A 22071-nucleotide genomic window follows, 5' to 3' on the forward strand; every position below is an offset into this window, starting at 1 on the left:
CAAAGAGTTAGCACGCAGGACCTGAAAAACCATTCTGACCTGCTTCACATGAGACTCCCAATCATCTGAGAAGATCAAAATGTCATCCAAGTAAACAATCAGGAATTTATCCAGGTACTCACGGAAGATGTCATGCATAAAGGATTGAAACACTGATGGAGCATTGGCAAGTCCGAACGGCATCACTAGATACTCAAAATGACCCTCGGGCGTATTGAATGCAGTTTTCCATTCATCTCCTTGCCTGATTCTCACCAGATTATACGCACCACGAAGATCTATCTTAGTGAACCAACTAGCCCCCTTAATCCGAGCAAACAAGTCAGATAACAATGGCAAGGGATACTGAAATTTAGCAGTGATCTTATTAAGAAGGCGGTAATCAATACCACACACTGTTGTTGGTATGTTGGCCCATTCCTCCATGCAGATCTCCTCTAGAGCAGTGATGTTTTTGGCTTTTCGCTTGGCAACACGGACTTTCAACTCCCTCCAAAGGTTTTCTATAGGGTTGAGATCTGGAGACTGGCTAGGCCCCTCCAGGACCTTGAAATGCTTCTTACGAAGCCACTCCTTCGTTGCCCTGGCGGTGTGCTTTGGATCATTGTCATGTTGTCATGTTGAAAGACCCAGCCACGTTTCATCTTCAATGCCTTTGCTGATGGAAGGAGGTTTGCACTCAAAATCTCACGATACATGGCCCCATTCATTCTTTCATGTACCCGGATCAGTCGTCCTGGCCCCTTTGCAGAGAAACAGCCCCAAAGCATGATGTTTCCACCACCATGCTTTACAGTAGGTATGGTGTTTGATGGATGCAACTCAGTATTCTTTTTCCTCCAAACACGACAAGTTGTGTTTCTACCAAACAGTTCCAGTTTGGTTTCATCAGATCATAGGACATTCTCCCAAAACTCCTCTGGATCATCCAAATGCTCTCTAGCAAACTTCAGACGGGCCCGGACATGTACTGGCTTAAGCAGTGGGACACGTCTGGCACTGCAGGATCTGAGTCCATGGTGGCGTAGTGTGTTACTTATGGTAGGCCTTGTTACATTGGTCCCAGCTCTCTGCACTTCATTCACTAGGTCACCCCGCGTGGTTCTGGGATTTTTGCTCACCGTTCTTGTGATCATTCTGACCCCACGGGGTGGGATTTTGCGTGGAGCCCCAGATCGAGGGAGATTATCAGTGGTCTTGTATGTCTTCCATTTTCTAATTATTGCTCCCACTGTTGATTTCTTCACTCCAAGCTGGTTGGCTATTGCAGATTCAGTCTTCCCAGCCTGGTGCAGGGCTACAATTTTGTTTCTGGTGTCCTTTGACAGCTCTTTGGTCTTCATCATAGTGGAGTTTGGAGTCAGACTGTTTGAGGGTGTGCACAGGTGTCTTTTTATACTGATAACAAGTTTAAACAGGTGCCATTACTACAGGTAATGAGTGGAGGAAAGAGGAGACTCTTAAAGAAGAAGTTACAGGTCTGTGAGAGCCAGAAATCTTGATTGTTTGTTTCTGACCAAATACTTATTTTCCACCATAATATGCAAATAAAATGTTAAAAAAACAGACAACGTGATTTTCTGGATTTTTTTTCTCAGTTTGTCTCCCATAGTTGAGGTCTACCTATGATGTAAATTACAGACGCCTCTCATCTTTTTAAGTGGTGGAACTTGCACTATTGCTGACTGACTAAATACTTTTTTGCCCCACTGTATCTATTTTTTTTTTTTGTTTGTTTTTTTTTGTGATGTGTTGTGCATAAATATGCGATTCTCCAGAATTTCTTTTAGTCTATGCCTCATGAAAAAACCCGAGTAGTCTGGAAAGCTTGCAATTTGTTACCATCTTTTCAGTTAGCCATTAAAAGGTATCAACCACTGAGGTCTCTCAAATCTAAATATTTTTCTATTTTCTCCTAGTCACATTATTCTCATTTTATGTGCCAACTTTTTTTATGTGACACCATATCCAATGTCTTTGAAAAGTCAACATTTCACGGACTTACCCTTGTTAAACCTAGAACTTATTCTCATTGTAAAAGCTTATCAGAATAGTTTGACAGAATCAATCCTTCATATCCCCTTATCGATGCTTGGTTAAATAATTATTTTTATTGAGATACTTCAGGATAGAATCTCTTAGAAAATTGTGAAATACTTTGCCCACAACAGAGGTTAAACTTGCAGGCATTTCCCAGCACAGTTTTTGACTTTTTTAATATTTGTATCAAATTTACTACACATATTAGAAATAATGGTCCGTCTATCACAGTATTTAAAGGGAACTTGAGAGCAGATACGTACCGCCTGAACTACGGGTAACGTATATCAGACACTGGCTTGATTTCAGCCAGGTATGTTTGACTCTGCAATATTGCAGAGGTCTCACAGCTGCGTGTGTTTGTGTGTGTGTGTATAGGGAGAGACCTATTACTTCAGGGCAGCAGATGAAGAAGAGCAGCCTTGAATCTGCCTGTCCAACTAGGCTCCCATACGACTTTTAAAGACTCTTTTTCTCTGAACACTTCACAGTTCAACATACCTGGTTGAAATCATACAGCGACTGATACATGCTACCAATTGTTCGGGCAGTATGTACATTATCTGCTGATATGTTCCCTTGGCACTTGGAGGTGTATGCTGTAATTTCTACTAGTTTGAGAAGGGAACATTTAATAGAGAATGTCATGTCATCTGTCGTGGGATTTGAATGTGTAAATACTATAAAGAATAAGGCATTAATAAGGTTGGCATTTCCTTCCATTTCACCCAGATTATTTTTGAGAGGGCCAAGATTATTTTTGAGTATCTTACTGTTTATGTAATTGAAAAATATTATTAGATTATTTTAATTTTTTTGACAGTAGATGAAATCTTTCCTGCCGAGATTTTTATTTTTTCTTTGCATAATTTATTTTTCTCCCTATGATTTTTAATCCCCTCCTCACTACCCTCTTGCTTTAATTCTCGGAACACTTTGTTTTTGTCATTTGTTGTTTATTCCCATAGGGTATATACTGTGCATACTGTACATTCTATTCAGGATGCTTATAAAAGGGTCCCATTTGCTTTGTGTACTTTCCTTTTAAGGATATTGTCCTAATTTTTGGCTAGAATATCATCTACTATACACAGGGCCGTATTTAGAGTTTCTGCTGCCCTAGGCACTTTTAGTGCTGCCTCCCCCTTTGGTCAGTACGACACTATCACTATCGGCAGTGACTTTGGCAAAAATCGCTGATGTGAAAGTAGCCTTTTGCAGCAGATCGGGCAGTTTTTCCGCATCTGCCACGCAATGAATCACTTACAGCAACACTGCGTTTGGCCTTATTAATTTCCTATGGGATTTGTGGACATATGTGGCACTTGCCGCGATCCGGCAAATGCGGTATCATACCTCCCAACTTTTGAAGAAAGGAAAGAGGGATAAAGTTTGCGGCAATTTCACAACTAGTCACACCCATATCCACACCCCAACCACACCCATTTAGTACTGCTGATCACACTGTTTCATAAACAATAATTATAAACAAAAAACAAATATCGTCACACAGTGCTCCATACTTTATAACGACCCCACATGATGCTCAATACTGTATAATGGCTACACATGATGCTCCATACTATAAACATAATCCTCTGAGGAATATACCACAAAGAGGATAAGAAGTGAGTAAGCAATTATAATAAATTTAAAATTAATGTTTATTAATACAAATATTAAAAATGATACAATAAAAAAGACAAAATGGGACCTCCAAATGATAGGGGGAGAGAGGGGCCAGCGAAAAAATTAATAGGATTATTAATCAGTAAATAGAGAATATATGAATGGATTCCCCTCTAATGCGGTGAGCATAGAGATACACTAGATTCACAGACCTCAAACATAAATATAATAAGGGTTAAAGTGCAAAGTGAAAAAATGTAATTGCTAAACTTTTAGACTATATTTTCCCACAATAGTGCAAAAAATAACCTGATGTAGCAGACCTAAAAGAAGCCAATGTAATACAGGATGGAATATACAGTAAAGAGACAGCTAGTGCTTTAAGTAAAGCTACTCAAAACTGACAAGGGAATCCCTATTTACCATGGCATAGGCTGCTGTGAAGGAGATATAAGGCATATGAATAAAAGGTACAGTATTGGTAGTGTTACCTGCTGTGCACCACAGTAGAGAAAAAGGCTAGTGCCAAGGGATCATACACGTGTGTAGAATAAGCTGGCAGCGCTCTCCCGACACCCGACGAGCGCCATTTCGCAAATGCTTCTTCCGGGGCGGGTACTGCCAAATGAAAGCTGTTGCGATGTAGATGACTGCTGCGGATCATCCTCCTCTGCTTCTGAGCTACTGGTAGCAGCACCCTCTTCCCCCAATGGCTGCCAATCTGGGTCAACAACTGGAACATCTATCACCTCCTCTTTAAAGTCATGTGCACCTTCCTCTGTGTCACCGTGTAGCGTTCTGGACGGGGCACCATAATCTCATCAGGGTCAGATTCTGGCTCAGTACAATGCGAGGGCAATGTAGTGATCCGAGTCAATGGAACAGCATAATAATCTAGCTTGAAGACACAAAAGTGCACAGAGGGGTCAAAAAATACTCTGTTGTAAAAAAAAGGTCACAGTAAATAAGCAAGTGCTAGTCAAAAATGAAAAAAATACAGGGTATTTAGTTACTACTTTTTTTGTTCTCTTGTTTTCTACAAGACTGGGGAGTTCACCACTCCTCTGTGGGTCATTTGCATTGTAGCTGTTCCATCCTGCACGTCCACATGGATATTTTCTCTCTGAACCCTGCTTATACAGGTACTATACAGATGATCAGGTTTTTAAATACATCAGATAGGTATTATATACATTAGATAGGATTGCTCTATTATGGGTATACCTTGGCGATTGGTGGAGCAGCTTAACATACATTTTTTTGCAAAAAAAACTTAATAACTAAATACCCTGTATTTTTTTCATTTTTTGACTAGCACTTGCTTATTTACTGTGACCTTTTTTACAACAGAGTATTTTTTTACCTCTCTGTGCGCTTTTGTGTCTTCAAGTTTCTTGGTGGTGTGAACAGGTTTCTACAGACTTGTTCACTGTGCAAGTAGCCCATGTGTTTTTTGGTTCTATAATTGTTCACTTGTTTTCTACAAGACTGGGGAGTTCACCATTCCTCTGTGGGTCATTTGCATTGTAGCTGTTCCATCCTGCACGTCCACATGGATATTTTCTCTCTGAACCCTGCTTATACAGGTACTATACAGATGATCAGGTCTTTAAATACATCAGATAGGGATTATATACATTAGATAGGACTGCTCTATTATGGGTATACCTTGGCGATTGGTGGAGCAGCTTAACATAGATTTTTTTGCAAAAAAACGTATTAACTAAATACCCTGTATTTTTTTCATTTTTTGACTAGCACTTGCTTATTTACTGTGACCTTTTTTTACAACAGAGTACTTTTTGACCCCTCTGTGCGCGCTTTTGTGTCTTCAAGTTCTTTGGTGGTGTGAACAGGTTTCTACAGACTTGTTCACTGTGCAAGTAGCCCATGTGTTTTTTTGTTCTATAATAATCTAGCTGTGGCTGTGCATCTGTGCACTCCATGTCCGATTCATCTTGTAATGGGCTGTTAACAATTTCCCTCTCTAACCCAGGCACGGTATGTGTAAAGAGCTCCATGGAGTAAACTGTAGTGTCGCCTGCCGCATCCTTCACTTTCGGTTTGTGTGAAGGACACAAGGAAGCGACTTGTTCCTGACCGGGAGCATCCACTGACGACTCGCTGCTTTTATATTTTGAACTTTCTGAAGAGGAGGTGAAAGAGCTAGAGGCTGAGTCAGCAAGGAAAGCCAAAACTTTTTCCTGCTGCTCCGGCTTTAAAAGCTGTTTTCCTACTCCCAGATAAGGGAGCCATCGAGGCCTTGTGTAGCCAGACGATGACGCTGGCTCAACACCTCCAGCCTTTAGTGCTATTTTGCTCTTCCCACTACCACCAGATGCTCCACCACCACCACCACCATCAGTACCAGCTGGCAACGACTGCCCACGGCCTCTTCCACCAGACTTCCTCATTTTTGGAAAAATCTAACCAAAATAACAACCGTTATATGGTACTGTAAAACAAGGTAGAAGGTGTATATAAACTTGTTGAGAATTTAAATCTCCCTTTTTTTGGGGGGGAGACTGCACCAAAACTCAGGCCCAGTGTATTACACTACATAATGTAAGTGGCAGAACGTGGCTGGAAGATATACGACAAACTAACAGAACTGACGTAGATCCACTTAGTGCCAATTTAAATCTTCCTTTTTTGGGGGGGAGACTGCAACAAAATGCAGGCCCAGTGTATTACACTACACAATGTAAGTGGCAGAACGTGGCTGGAAGATATACGACAAACTAACAGAACTGACGTAGATCCACTTAGTGCCAATGTAAATCTCCCTTTTCTTTTGGGGAGACTGCAACAAAACCCAGGCCCAGTGTATTACACTACACAATATAAGTGGCAGGACGTGGCTGGAAGATATACGACAAACTAACAGAACTGACGTAGATCCACTTAGTGCCAATTTAAATGTCCATTTTTTGGGGGAGAGACTGCAGCAAAACTAAGGCCCAGTGTATTACACTACACAATGTAAGTGGCATAACGTGGCTGGAAGATATACGACAAACTAACAGAACTGACGTAGATCCACTTAGTGCCAATTTAAATGTCCATTTTTTGGGGGAGAGACTGCAACAAAACTAAGTCCCAGTGTATTACACTACACAATGTAAGTGGCATAACGTGGCTGGAAGATATAAGACAAACTAACAGAACTGACATAGATCCACTTAGTGCCAATTTAAATCTCCCTTTTTTTGGGGGGGAGACTGCAACAAAATCCAGGCCCAGTGTATTGCACTACACAATGTAAGTGGCAGAACGTGGCTGGAAGATATACGACAAACTAACAGAACTGACATAGATCCACTTAGTGCCAATTTAAATCTCCCTTTTTTTGGGGGGGAGACTGCACCAAACCTCAGGCCCAGTGTATTACACTACACAATGTAAGTGGCAGAACGTGGCTGGAAGATATACGACAAACTAACAGAACTGACGTAGATCCACTTAGTGCCAATTTAAATGTCCATTTTTTGGGGGAGAGACTGCAACAAAACTAAGTCCCAGTGTATTACACTACACAATGTAAGTGGCATAACGTGGCTGGAAGATATAAGACAAACTAACAGAACTGACATAGATCCACTTAGTGCCAATTTAAATCTCCCTTTTTTGGGGGGGGAGACTGCAACAAAATCCAGGCCCAGTGTATTACACTACACAATGTAAGTGGCAGAACGTGGCTGGAAGATATACGACAAACTAACAGAACTGACATAGATCCACTTAGTGCCAATTTAAATCTCCCTTTTTTTGGGGGGGAGACTGCACCAAACCTCAGGCCCAGTGTATTACACTACACAATGTATGTGGCAGAACGTGGCTGGAAGATATACGACAAAACTAACAGAACTGACGTAGATCCACTTAGTGCCAATTTAAATCTCCCTTTTTTTGGGGGGAGACTGCAACAAATCCCAGGCCCAGTGTATTACACTACACAATGTAAGTGGCAGAACGTGGCTGGAAGATATACGACAAACTAACAGAACTGACATAGATCCACTTAGTGCCAATTTAAATCTCCCTTTTTTTGGGGGGGAGACTGCACCAAACCTCAGGCCCAGTGTATTACACTACACAATGTAAGTGGCAGAACGTGGCTGGAAGATATACGACAAACTAACAGAACTGACGTAGATCCACTTAGTGCCAATTTAAATCTCCCATTTTTGGGGGGGAGACTGCAACAAAACTCAGGCCCAGTGTATTACACTACACAATGTAAGTGGCAGAACATGGCTGGAAGACATACGACAAACTAACAGAACTGACGTAGATCCACTTAGTGCTAATTTAAATCTCCCTTTTTTTGGGGGGGAGACTGCACCAAAACTCAGGCCCAGTGTATTACACTACACAATGTAAGTGGCAGAACATGGCTGGAAGACATACGACAAACTAACAGAACTGACGTAGATCCACTTAGTGCCAATTTAAATCTCCTTTTTTGGGGGGGAGACTGTACCAAAACTCAGGCCCAGTGTATTACACTACACAATGTAAGTGGCAGAACGTGGCTGGAAGATATACGACAAACTAACAGGACTGATGAAGATCCACTTTGTTAGGGTTGGAGGAACGCACCAAGTATATATATATGTATAAATAGGTGCGTTCACAACCCGGGGTCCACCGTGCAGGAGAGGAACCTGCTGCTGGCGAATGGCGGCGCTATATGGCGGTATAAGCGAACTCTGTTAACTCCACAGAGTCGCTAGAAATAAGATGCTGTGCCCTGTTAGCGTCACAAGGGAACACTGCTAACTGCTGAGCTGGAGGCATTCAGTGGTCACGCACCAGAAAAGCATACAAACAGTCCTCACCGGAGGAGCCGGTATACTAGGGGCTTATTTCAGCTGGGTCCCTGAATACATTCATGCAATACTCCTCACCGGAGGTGCCGGTATTCTAGGGGCTTATTTCAGCCGGGTCCCTGAACACACTAATACAGGCGCAACCACAATTAACAAGCTCATGTCATGAGGTGATACTAGCGCATGGCCGTGCGGCCATGCGAACCTTTTATAGCTGCAGCATGTACAGGACCTTCCAAGAAGGACCAATGGAAAGCTGCCACAGAACTTGGTCAGGTACAGGGCCTTCCTGGAGGACCAATGGAAGTCACTGCAGTACCTGAGCATGTGACCCTAGATCTCCACTGAGAGATCTTACTCTGGGCATGCTCAGTGTGTGCAAAGCAGGACTTAGTCCCAGAAAAGCCTGCTCGCCGCAGACCAGTGCAGGGTACAATAGCACAGCCTGAAAAGGCAGCAGTAACCCTTTGCACAGCATCAGGCCGAGTGAGACGCTGGGACCGACGTCTCCGCTGAGCAGGCTCCACTGGGGCTGATGCAGAATGGGAGACTGCAGCAGACACGGCTCGAGATTCCCCTGTGCAGCGGCGGGAACTTGACTCCTAACATTACCCCCCTCCTAGGGCCCCCACCTCCTTGGGCCTCGATACGCTCAAAGGCTGCAACGAGGAGCGGAGCCCGAATGTGTTCCACAGGTTCCCAGGTTCTGTCCTCTGGGCCGTGACCCTTCCAGTCCACCAGATAATATTTCTTGCCTCATTCCACTTTGCACCCCACGATAGCATTCACCTCAAACTCATCCGTGGATGAACCCGATGTCCTGGCAGATGACTCGGAAAACCGGGACATATAGACGGGTTTTAAGAGAGAAACGTGAAAGGTGTCGGTGATACCAAGATGCGGAGGAATAGCCAAATGGTAGACCACAGGGTTTACCTGTTCCAGAGCCTTGAAAGGGCCTATGTAGTGAGGCGTAAATTTAGTGGACTCAACTCGCAGCCTGATGTTACGGGCGGAGAGCCACACTAAGTCGCCGGGAGCAAAGGTCGGAGCAGGGTGCCGGTGTGCATCAGCAGAAACCCTCATTCTCTCCTTGGAGGCCCAAATGGCATCCTGTGTGCGGTCCCAAATGTCACGTGCCTCCACCGCACAGTCTGCCACCCTAGAATCGGTGGATGACACGGGCATGGGCACAGGAACACGCGGATGCTGGCCGTAATTATGGAGAAAAGGAGTCTGCCCGGTAGAGTCGGCTACGGCGTTGTTCAAAGCAAATTCCGCCCAAGGCAGCAGAGATGCCCAGTCATCCTGCCTGGCGGAGACAGAATGTCGTAAGTATGTCACCAGAGTCTGGTTGGCTCTCTCTACCAACCCATTCGTCTCGGGATGATAAGCAGAAGAGAGATTCAGCTCAATGCTGAGTAAACAACAGAGTTCTCTCCAGAACCGAGACTACCATGAAGTCCATCCCGGCCATCTCCCAGGGCCTGTCTGCCACCAGCAGGGGGTAAAGTTGCCCAGCAGGCCGTTGCAGAGGAGACCGATTCTTGGCGCAGGAGACACATGCCCGAATATAGTCCCCGATGTCATGGGCCATATGCGGCCACCAGTACGTCCTCGCCAAGAGCTCAGATGTCCTCTTGGTCCCAAAATGTCCACCCACCCTGGATGAGTGAGCCCAAGAGAGAACCTCTGGTCGCAAATTAGATGGAACGAAAGTCTTGCCTGGTGGCACAGACTCTAGCGAAACCGGAGCCACAGTTCTCAGGCTCTCTGGAGGGACAATAAGCCGAGGCTCCTCTTCCTCCTCCTCTGATGACACTACAGAGCGATAGAGAGCGTCGGCACGAACGTTCTTCTCCCCAGAAAGAAAATGGAGGGTGAAATGGAACCGAGAGAAGAACAGGGACCATCTAGCCTGACGAAAATTTAGCCGCTGGGCTGTCTGTAAATATACCAAGTTCTTGTGGTCTGTGAACACCTGGAAAGGAAAGAGAGCTCCCTCCAGAAGATGTCTCCGCTCTGAGAAAGCCAACTTCATAGCTAGCAACTCCCTGTCCCCGATGGAATAATTCCTCTCCGCTGGTGAAAAGGTCTTAGAGAAGAAGAAGCAAGGATGCTTCCGACCTTGAGCATCGTTTTGGAAGAGGACTGCTCCAGCACCAACGGATGAGGCATCCACCTCCATAATAAATGGCTTATCTACATCGGGGTGATGTAGGATGGGAGCACTAGCGAAGTGTGACTTAATCGAGAGAAAGGCCTTGGAGACCTCCTCCGACCACAACTTGGGATTTGCCCCCTTCTTGGTGAGGGCAACCAAGGGAGCCACCAAAGTTGAAGTGGGGAATGAACTGGCGATAGTAATTAATGAACCCCATAAAGCGCTGCACCGCTTTGAGAGAATGGGGTTCCTGCCAGTCCATCACAGCCTGTATCTTGGCAAGATCCACAGCCAATCCCTGGGCAGAGATGATATAACCAAGGAAAGGCAAGGACTCCTGCTCAAACACACACTTCTCCAACTTGGCATAGAGGGACTTAGCCCGTAAGAGGCAAACATCTCTCCGATGGGAGTCTATATCTGGAGAGTAGATGAGAATATCATCCAGATAAACTACGACCGAGGTGGTAAGCATATCCCAGAAGACATCATTAACAAAGTCTTGGAAAACGGCTGGGGCATTACAGAGCCCGAAGGGCATCACCAGATAGTCATAGTGCCCATCCCTGGTGTTAAAAGCCGTCTTCCATTCATCCCCCTCATTGATGCGAATCAGGTTGTAAGCACCCCGCAGATCTAATTTAGTAAAAACGCTTGCTCCCCGTAACCTATCAAAAAGCTCAGATATCAGGGGTAGTGGGTACTTATTCTTAACGTTGATGGCGTTAAGACCCCTGTAGTCTATGCATGGATGCAGTTCTCCATTCCTCTTCTGTACGAAGAAGAACCCAGCCCCTGCAGGTGACACTGACTTCCTAATGAATCCTCTTGCCAGATTCTCTCAGATATACTGTGACATTGCCTCCGTCTCCGGGAGGGACAATGGATAGATTCGACCCCGGGGAGGCTCAGCACCAGGCAAGAGGTCAATAGGACAGTCATAGGGGCGGTGAGGCGGAAGGGTCTCCGCAGCCCTTTTGGAGAACACGTCTGCATAGGGCCAATATTGCTTGGGGAGAGAGGATAAATCTGCGGGTACCTCAGTTGTAACAACCTGAATGCTTTCCCTCTGACATCTACCCCCACAAGATTCACCCCATCCTAAAATTCTGTCTGTGGACCATTTGATATGAGGAGAGTGATACCGTAGCCAAGGCATCCTTAACAGGATCTCATCAATTCCCTCAGGAATGACGAGCAGAGATATTATCTCCTGATGAGATGGTGACATGGACAGAGTGAAAGGGATGGTCTGGTGTGTTATCTGTGAGGGCAGTGTCGACCCATTCACCACTCGTACAGTTACTGGTTGAGCTAGCATTACCAGAGGAATTGCGTGACGTTGGGCGAAGGCAGAAGACATAAAATTGCCCTCCGCCCCAGAATCCACGCAGAGCTCCACCGAGTGAGTGAATGAGCCTATTGTAATTGTCCCCTTAAAGGACAATTTGGAGGCCAACGTCGCCATCTCTAGTGTACCTCCACCTACTACCACTACACGCTGACGTTTGCTCGACCGCTGTGAACATCTGGTGGCAAGATGTCCAGACTGCTGGCAAACATGGCAGACCTTGTGTGCAGGAGCGGTCCGGGACTTAGATCCCGCTCGTGACACTTCCATTGCCTCATGTGACTCAGGGACCTGGACTGGAGATTCCAAAGGTTTGGCGAAGGTGGGAGCCAGCCGAAACCTTTGCCTACACTGGGCCCGCTCTAACCTCCGCTCGTGAAAACAGAGGTCAATACGGGTAGACACAGCTATTAACTCCTCCAGTGTGGCAGGAATCTCCCTTGAGACCAGAGCATCCTTCACGTGGTCAGCCAGCCCCCTCCAAAATATAGGGATAAGGGCTTTATCCGACCACTCCAGCTCAGATGCTAGGGTACGGAAGTGGACGGCAAAATGGCTGAACAAGGACGAGCCCTGAGTCCATTCCAACAGTTGGAGCGCTGTATCATGGGTGACTTGAGGCCCTAAAAAGACCTGTTTCAGAGTGCTCAGGAACAGCGGAGCACTCTGCACCATATGATCACCACGCTCCCACAGCGGCGTAGCCCACTTCAACACCCTGTCCGACAGGAGAGACACAATAAATCCCACCTTTGCCTGCTCTGTGGGGAAACGTGCGGCCATGATCTCGAGATGTATAGAGCACTGGCTCACGAAACCCCTACAAGATTTACTATCACCAGAAAATTTTTCTGGCAGCAGGAGGCGAGATAAAGTCGGAACAGGGGTGGCCGTGGACAAGGTTGCTGCAGCCACGCTAGCAGCCTGAACAGCAACTGCGGTAACATCCACAGCTGAGGTTGAGCACTCGAGAGCCGCCAATCTACCCTCCAGCTGCTGGATATACCGCAAGGATTGCTGTTTGTCCGCCATTAACTAGCCAGACCCTGGTGCTAGTATTATGTTAGGGTTGGCGGAACGTACTGAATATATATATATATGTATAAATAGGTGCGTTTGCAACCCGGGGTCCACCGTGCAGGAGAGGAACCTGCTGCTGGCAAATGGCGGCACTATATGGTGGTATAAGCAAACTCTGTTAACTCCACAGAGTCGCTAGAAATAAGATGCTGTGTCCTGTTAGCGTCACAGGGGAACACAGCTAACTGCTGAGCTGGAGGCAGTCAGTGGTCCCGCACCAGAAAAGCATACAAACAGTCCTCACCGGAGGAGCCGGTATACTAGGGGATTATTTCAGCCGAGTCCCTGAACACACTCATACAGGCGCAACCACAATTAACAAGCTCATGTCATGAGGTGATACTAGCGCATGGCCGTGCGGCCATGCGAACCTTTTATAGCTGCAGCATGTACAGGACCTTTCAAGAAGGACCAACGGAAGGCTGCCACAGAACTTGATCAGGTACAGGGCCTTCCTGGAGGACCAATGGAAGTCGCTGCAGTACCTGAGCATGTGACCCTAGACCTCCACTGAGAGATCTTACCCTGGGCATGCTCAGTGTGTGCAAAGCAGGACTTAGTCCCAGAAAAGCCTGCTCGCCGCAGACCAGTGCAGGGTACAATAGCAGAGCCTGAAAAGGCAGCAGTAACCCTTTGCACAGTAACAGGCCGAGTGAGACACTGGGACCGACGTCTCCGCTGAGCAGGCTCCACTGCGGCTGATGCAGAATGGGAGACCGCAGCAGACACGGCTCGAGATTCACCCTGTGCAGCGGCGGGAACTCGACTCCTAACACACTTAGTGCCAATTTAAATTTCCCTTTTTTGTGGGGAAGACTGCAACAAAACTCAGCCCCAGTGTATTACACTACACAATGCAAGTGGCAGAACGTGGCTGGAAGATATATAAAAAAATACAAGGGCTGTAGTACAATTTCAATCTCCCTACAATGATCTCATGACAAGTATGGCAGCAATAAAAAGGACTTCTGCACACAAAAGTGTGGACAAATAAACAATATAACTGTGCAGAAAGGAGCAACAGGATTTTTGCTCTTAAAAAAGCAGTTGGTTTGTACAGCGGCGTACAAACAGCAATGCAGCTATCAGGGATCCTTATAAGGCAGCCTAATAAGCTACAGCGCTGATGCACGAAAATATAAACTCCACTGTCCCTGCAAAAGAAAAGGTAGTGTTGGACAGTGGAAATCGCTACAGCACAAGCAGTTTCGGGGCTTAATCTTCCCTCCCTAACTATATCTCTTCTTCTGATGCATTTGCAGCAACCTCACCCTATGCTACAATCAGCAGAAGTAAGATGCCGGTCGGTGTGCACGCCCCTTTATAGCCCCTGTGACGCCGCAGAAAGCAAGCCAATCACTGTCATGCCCTTCTCTAAGATGGTGGGGACCGAGACCTATGTCATCATGCTGCCCACACTCTGCGTCCTCCTTCATTGGCTGAAAAATGGTGCTGAAAACGTCATACGAAATGCGACTTTGGCGTGCTGATCGGTCGATCCCACACTAGGATCGAGTTTCACGAAACCCGACTTTGCCGAAAGTCAGCGATTTTTGAATTTGTCCGATCCGTTTTGCTCAACCCTAGTTGGGAGCATCATGCTATGGAAATTCTTCTCTCCAGCAGGGAAGGTAGAAGACAGGGAAGCTAGTCAGATTGTTTTTTTATATTTGTATTAGCCTTCTGACTGAGCACTCCACCCCTTAGTCTTAGATGTTTTTAATTGCAGCAGGATTCTACCCCTCCATAGAGAAATAGACTTTAGTCCAAGAGAGGATTCACATTAGGTTCCCAGATTGATGTAGACTGTCTAAGAGAGGATTGGCATTAGGTCCTGGCATCGAGAATCGCTTTAACGTGGCTGCCAGGTACACAATTTTTCATATTTCTAGTGCAGTAATGCAATTCAATTTTCAGATTTTATGTTTGCATGCTATAGCGCTACAGAATGCTGCCTTATCTGTTTCATAGGTTTACCTTCTAGCAGGACAACAACCCTAAACATACCTCCAGAGGTAAAATGGAATTTTTTAGATCAAAGCATATTCATGTTTCAATGGCCCAGTCAAAGTTAAGATCTAAATCTCACAGAGAATCTGTGGTAAGGCTTGAAAATTGCTATTCACAGACACCTCCATTCAATCTCACTTAGCTAGAGTTATTTTGCAAAGAACAATGGCAAAAATTTCAACCTCTAGATGTGCAAATCTGGTAGAGAGTCTGACGTACCCCAAAAGGCCTACAGCAGTAATTTTAGTGAAAGGTGATCCTACAAACATTTGACTCTAGGGGGTTGAACACAAATGCACATCACAATTTTCAGATTTCTTTAAAAAAAAAATAGAAAACAATGTATCATTTCCTTTTCGTTTCACAAATACTTCCTATTTTGTGGGTATAATATGAAAAAATGTGAGAAAGTTCATGGGGTATGAATAATTTTTCAAGTTACTTTATTTCCACTGCGGACGCCACTCCAGCACTACAGAAAAGCATATAGAATAGAATGTTAGCAACATTATCTGTTTGACAATGGTCTTTTAAGTTATTTTTCAAATAGGAAGGGTTGTCTATGAAAAGACAAACTTATTAATACTGTCATATGCCATATGTGCTCTTTATGTCGGTGATGTGTCAGTCGGGTCTCTATGGTCCAAAAACTGTTACTGGTGGAGTTTACCAGGGTAAACCATCAAATTTTTCTCTCATTAAACAACATTGTTCAATGCAGTAAACTCTCATGATGATAGTTATTTATTCCAAGACAATGATTGTAATTTTAAAGTACCGTAGATTAACTTAAATGTGACACATTTGTAGTCCAATATTTTTTACACAATTTCCTGTATTTTGGGCAGAAAATCATTCTTGCGGTTGGGTTTCATTAAAAATATTACTATATTTGGCTTTTGCATGGCCTGAACATTGGCACTGCTTGTGTGGTCCCAAGTTACAATGGACCAGTAAATACATTACCCAGAGGCAATTGTTACTTAAAAGACCAATTATGTACTGTGCATTAAATAAAACATACAAATATCCTCTTTGCATGCAATGTCAGTTATGTAATTATTCTGTTTCTTACCGATTTGGTTATGTTAGAATCATTGGATATTCCACTAAAATTTGATTGATCCAAGGTTAACACCAATACTTTTGTCATATGGGGCAGAGAGGAGCTGTTCTCAAAATATTGGGAGCTGTTTGAAAAAAATCACAGTAAAGACATTGCTTCATTACAGTTAGCTATCACACATCGCATCTAAGAATGATGTGCTTTATAATGCAAAAACAACAGTAATGTATAGTGTACTATTAATATTAATTATTTGTATCAAGCCATCCCCTTCTATCAAAATTGGAATAACTGTCCTCTTCCTCCAAAACAATCCCAAATGCCCATATTGATGCAAATCAGGAAAGGACTCAAGTATTTGTGGTCTGTTTCTCGTGGCTGGGACTCTAACAGATGACAACATAGGCCAATCATTATTCCCCACTGTGGTATTAAATAGAGAAACATTGTCATGTGTGACTGCTACCTCTACATTTAGAGCCAAGTTACTCAAGATTGAGATTTTGACTCCACCAGAAATGTTACTCCAGTCAGGAACTGGAGTACATTTCTAGTGTAGTTTACATGACTAAAATTGCGTAAGTTATTGTTTTCTAGGTGGGCCTCGCTATGCCCCATCCCCCAAGCTTTTCCCACTTTTATTACGCTGTCAGCCACATGCAAAAAAAACATTAAAAATAGAACTAATTAAAAAATCACTTATCTCTGATCCATATGGCGGATTTTAAAAAAAAGAAATAGAGGACCCCCAAAAAAGTAGAAATAAAATAAGTGTAAAAAAATGGCTACTTTTCAACTAGTGACTGGTTCTCTTTAAGCTTAAGAATTAATAAATATCCTGCCAAAAAAGGTTTAATTTTTTTTTAGTTTACTATAAAACATTCCATATTGATTATCATCATAATGAGCCCGCAAAATAATAATAAGACATAAAAAGTTTTTATTTTTTTGGATGCAACAATGCAAACAAAAAAACAAACAAAAAGAACATAGCTTAGTCCCCATGGTCTAAAATAGGTATGGTTTTAAGGGGTTAATACCTACTTGAAAATATCAATCAGAATGATGACCATTTCATCTGGAATATTTACTGTGTTTGTTAAATTCTGGACGTCATCAGGAGAGCCACACATCAATAGAACTATATGGGAAAAAAAGTTTTAAAATTGTATTATTTGTTTTATAAATTTCTTTTATTTTGGTTTGAAGTAAATGTATATTTTACTTTGGTTATATAAAGTTAAAAACTATTTTTAGGCTTGCCATCTAAGTAAATTAACTCTCCTCCAGAAAACATATTTTGCCAGAGCTACATATAGGAAGCAACCTTGCTAATATATAAATTGCCAACGAGCTTTGGTATTTTAATATCGACAAGTGACTGCAGCATCCGATCACTAGCTCCAACAGAGATTTCTATTAGGTCACCACTGCAGCAAGACCTCCAGGGACATAGCAGGTAGGACTGAACAGATTTGGTTTGAAGAATTTATAATAGGAGCTCTGTCCGTCACAAAAGAACGGCACATCGCTAGCGCGTGCCGAAAGTGGCATGCGCTAGCGATGCGCTACAGGCACAAATCACATTGCTGTCAACGGGTGCGCTAACGGACCCGTTGTACGGCGTTAATTGCGACATTTTCGCCGTGCAACACAGTCCGTTAGCGTTAACCCATTAACGCAATGTGAACCTAGCCTGTTGTGAATTCTGTGGCAGAGTTCACTCCTGTGGTCACAAGTGGTACTTCGGCTGATTCTCTCTGGGATCTTCCGTTTGTGGAGGAAAGTGGTACTGCAGGTTCTGAGTTTCCTCCCTCAGGTGATCTGGTGAGCTCGTTAGCTTCTTCTCTACTTAACTCCACCTGATGCTTTGATCTATGCTTCCTGTCAATGTTTCAGTGTGGGACTTGTTTTTTCCCTGGATCATTCCTGTGGCCTGCTGCTCTGCAAAGCTAAGTTTTGCTTATGTTATTTTGTTGCTATTTTTCTGTCCAGCTTGCTTTATTGGTTTTTCTCGCCTGCTGGAAGCTCTGAGACGCAGAGGGACCACCTCCGTACCGTTAGTCGGTGCGGAGGGTCTTTTTGTCCCCTCTGCGTGGTTTTTTATAGGTTTTTGTGCTGACCGCAAAGTTATCTTCCCTATCCTCGTTCTGTTCAGCTAGTCGGGCCTCACTTTGCTAAATCTGTTTCATCTCTATGTTTGTGTTTTCATCTTACTCACAGTCATTATATGTGGGGGGCTGCCTTTTCCTTTGGGGAATTTCTCTGAGGCAAGCTAGGCTTATTTTTCTATCTTCAGGATTAGCTAGTTTCTCAGGCTGTGACGAGGCGCCTAGGTTCTGGTCAGGAGCGCTCCACGGCTACCTTTAGTGTGGTTTTATAGGCTTAGGGATTGCGGTCTGCAGAGTTATATCACAGAACAAACAGTAAAGGTGCCAACGGAAGAAACAAATTCACAGCAAAGGAACACCATATACAGAATAGAAATACAATACTCAATAAAACTTAACATTTAATAATTAACTTTATAATGAAAAAAACTTATCCCACATACAACCTAAAACCAGTATCTACTGTTTGACACAGAAAGATACAAAAAAGATACAGGGTGCTCTCCGACCCTAGGGTACCGACTATCTGTCCCCTACCTTGCCGCGGAGGTTGGCACCCTATATATCCTGCGCAATGGCGCCCCCGCTCAACGTAGACTAACCCTAAATCGCCCTAATAGACCCTCACGTGCAAGAAAATAGACCAAAATCTATCAAACAGCAGAGCATACACTCACAAGCTAATAGTTGATGAAGGTAAACATATTGCACTTGCCCAGATATTAAAGTGCAAACCCTAACACACGTTTGGATGTTGCAAAAAATGATAAGCAACAAGAGGAGAAACCTAAAACGGCACCCTAATTCGCCCTACCTGTCAGTGGGGGTTGGCGCCCTAGAATCCTGCGCAGATGGCGCCCCCACTCAACGTAGTCTACCCCTAATAACACCCTAGGCTATTAATAAGGGGATGGCAAAGTACTATACAGAATGTGTAGTTAGGGACAACCGCAGTAATGAAAAAATAAATAAAACACACAACCCAAAAAAAAAAAAATTATTCCAAACAGTGTTAGACTAAAAAATATACTAATCAAAGTACTCTTTAAAGTATGAAGATCTCGACGCGTTTCCCTGAAATCAGTTCATCAGGAGACATACTCGTGAAAAATTAAGAGAACTTATCTGAGCGACGATTCAGGAGGATAATGCCATTTGCATGCGGTGGGGAACAGTGTCCTACCAGTACCACAGACCTAGATCAGCCCCTCTAGGTCTGTGGTACTGGTAGGACACTGTTCCCCACCGCATGCAAATGGCATTATCCTCCTGAATCGTCGCTCAGATAAGTTCTCTTAATTTTTCACGAGTATGTCTCCTGATGAACTGATTTCAGGGAAACGCGTCGAGATCTTCATACTTTAAAGAGTACTTTGATTAGTATATTTTTTAGTCTAACACTGTTTGGAATAATTTTTTTTTTTTTTTGGGTTGTGTGTTTTATTTATTTTTTCATTACTGCGGTTGTCCCTAACTACACATTCTGTATAGTACTTTGCCATCCCCTTATTAATAGCCTAGGGTGTTATTAGGGGTAGACTACGTTGAGTGGGGGCGCCATCTGCGCAGGATTCTAGGGCGCCAACCCCCACTGACAGGTAGGGCGAATTAGGGTGCCGTTTTAGGTTTCTCCTCTTGTTGCTTATCATTTTTTGCAACATCCAAACGTGTGTTAGGGTTTGCACTTTAATATCTGGGCAAGTGCAATATGTTTACCTTCATCAACTATTAGCTTGTGAGTGTATGCTCTGCTGTTTGATAGATTTTGGTCTATTTTCTTGCACGTGAGGGTCTATTAGGGCGATTTAGGGTTAGTCTACGTTGAGCGGGGGCGCCATTGCGCAGGATATATAGGGTGCCAACCTCCGCGGCAAGGTAGGGGACAGATAGTCGGTACCCTAGGGTCGGAGAGCACCCTGTATCTTTTTTGTATCTTTCTGTGTCAAACAGTAGATACTGGTTTTAGGTTGTATGTGGGATAAGTTTTTTTCATTATAAAGTTAATTATTAAATGTTAAGTTTTATTGAGTATTGTATTCCGGTCTGCAGAGTTCCCACGTCTCAGAGCTCGTTCTATTATTTTGGGTTATTATCAGTTCACTGTATGTGCTCTGACCTCCATGTCCACTGTGATTCTGAATTGCCTTTCATAACAGTACAGGAGGCCAAAAGTGCTAATGATTCTCAATAGAGGGAAAAAAGAAGTTCTGAGACCATTTTTTTTTCTTTGCACTGTGTTTTGTCTTTTTTTCCCCTAGACATTTGGGTGGTTCAGGACACAGGTGTAGCAATGGACATTAAAGGTCTGTCTTCATGTGTGGATCAGCTCACGGCAAGAGTTCAAAATATTCAAGATTTTGTGGTCCAGAATTCTTTGCTTGAACCGAAAATTCCTATTCCAGATTTGTTTTTTGGAGATAGAACTAAATTTCTGAGTTTCAAAAATAATTGTAAACTATTTCTGGCTTTGAAACCTCGCTCTTCTGGTGACCCAATTCAACAGGTTAGGATCGTCATTTCTTTTTTGCGCGGCGACCCTCAGGACTGGGCGTTTTCTCTTGCGTCAGGAGATCCTGCATTGAGTAATATCGATGCGTTTTTCCTGGCGCTTGGGTTGCTGTACGATGAGCCTAATTCAGTGGATCAGGCAGAAAAAAATTTGCTGGCTCTTTGTCAGGCTCAGGATGAGATAGAGGTATATTGTCAGAAATTTAGAAAGTGGTCAGTGCTCACTCAATGGAATGAATCTGCGCTGGCAGCAATATTCAGAAAGGGTCTCTCTGAAGCCCTTAAGGATGTCATGGTGGGATTTCCTATACCTGCTGGTTTGAATGAGTCTATGTCTTTGGCCATTCAGATCAGTCGACGCTTGCGTGAGCGTAAACCTGTGCACCATTTGGCGGTATTACCTGAGCTTAAACCTGAGCCTATGCAGTGTGATAGGACCTTGACCAGAGTTGAACGGCAAGAACATAGACGTCTGAATGGTCTGTGTTTCTACTGTGGTGATTCCACTCATGCTATCTCTGATTGTCCTAAGCGCACTAAGCGGTTCGCTAGGTCTGCCACCATTGGTACTGTACAGTCAAAATTTCTTCTGTCCGTTACCTTGATCTGCTCTTTGTCATCATATTCTGTCATGGCATTTGTGGATTCAGGCGCTGCCCTGAATTTGATGGACTTGGAATATGCTAAGCGTTGTGGGTTTTTCTTGGAGCCCTTGCAGTGTCCTATTCCATTGAGAGGAATTGATGCTACGCCTTTGGCCAAGAATAAGCCTCAATACTGGACCCAGCTGACCATGTGCATGGCTCCTGCACATCAGGAGGTTATTCGCTTTCTGGTGTTGCATAATCTGCATGATGTGGTCGTGTTGGGGTTGCCATGGCTACAAGCCCATAATCCAGTATTAGATTGGAAATCCATGTCGGTGTCCAGCTGGGGTTGTCAGGGGGTACATGGTGATGTTCCATTTCTGTCAATTTCGTCATCCACTCCTTCTGAGGTCCCAGAGTTCTTGTCTGATTACCGGGATGTATTTGATGAGCCCAAGTCCAATACCCTACCTCCGCATAGGGATTGTGATTGTGCTATCAATTTGATTCCTGGTAGTAAATTCCCAAAAGGTCGATTGTTTAATTTGTCCGTGCCTGAGCACACCGCTATGCGCAGTTATGTGAAGGAATCCCTGGAGAAGGGGCATATTCGCCCGTCATCGTCGCCATTAGGAGCAGGGTTCTTTTTTGTAGCCAAGAAGGATGGTTCGCTGAGACCTTGTATAGATTATC

At 44.0% G+C, this 22071-nt stretch overlaps 1 protein-coding gene across 2 annotated transcripts in view; it reads right to left on the minus strand.

Moving 5' to 3' along the window:
• GUCY2C (guanylate cyclase 2C) overlaps positions 1 to 22071 on the minus strand; it is an 842638-nt gene that overhangs the window by 701179 nt on the left and 119388 nt on the right. For both annotated transcript variants that reach the window (XM_069737068.1, XM_069737069.1), the window contains exons 6-7: positions 17217 to 17313; positions 16182 to 16296 (exon numbers count right to left, since the gene is read on the minus strand). In XM_069737068.1, the coding sequence (XP_069593169.1) occupies positions 16182 to 16296; positions 17217 to 17313 (212 nt within the window). The remainder of the gene's footprint in view (positions 1 to 16181; positions 16297 to 17216; positions 17314 to 22071) is intronic.

The sequence above is a fragment of the Ranitomeya imitator genome, chromosome 8 (assembly GCF_032444005.1).
Source record: "Ranitomeya imitator isolate aRanImi1 chromosome 8, aRanImi1.pri, whole genome shotgun sequence".
Taxonomy (NCBI): Eukaryota; Metazoa; Chordata; class Amphibia; order Anura; family Dendrobatidae; genus Ranitomeya; species Ranitomeya imitator.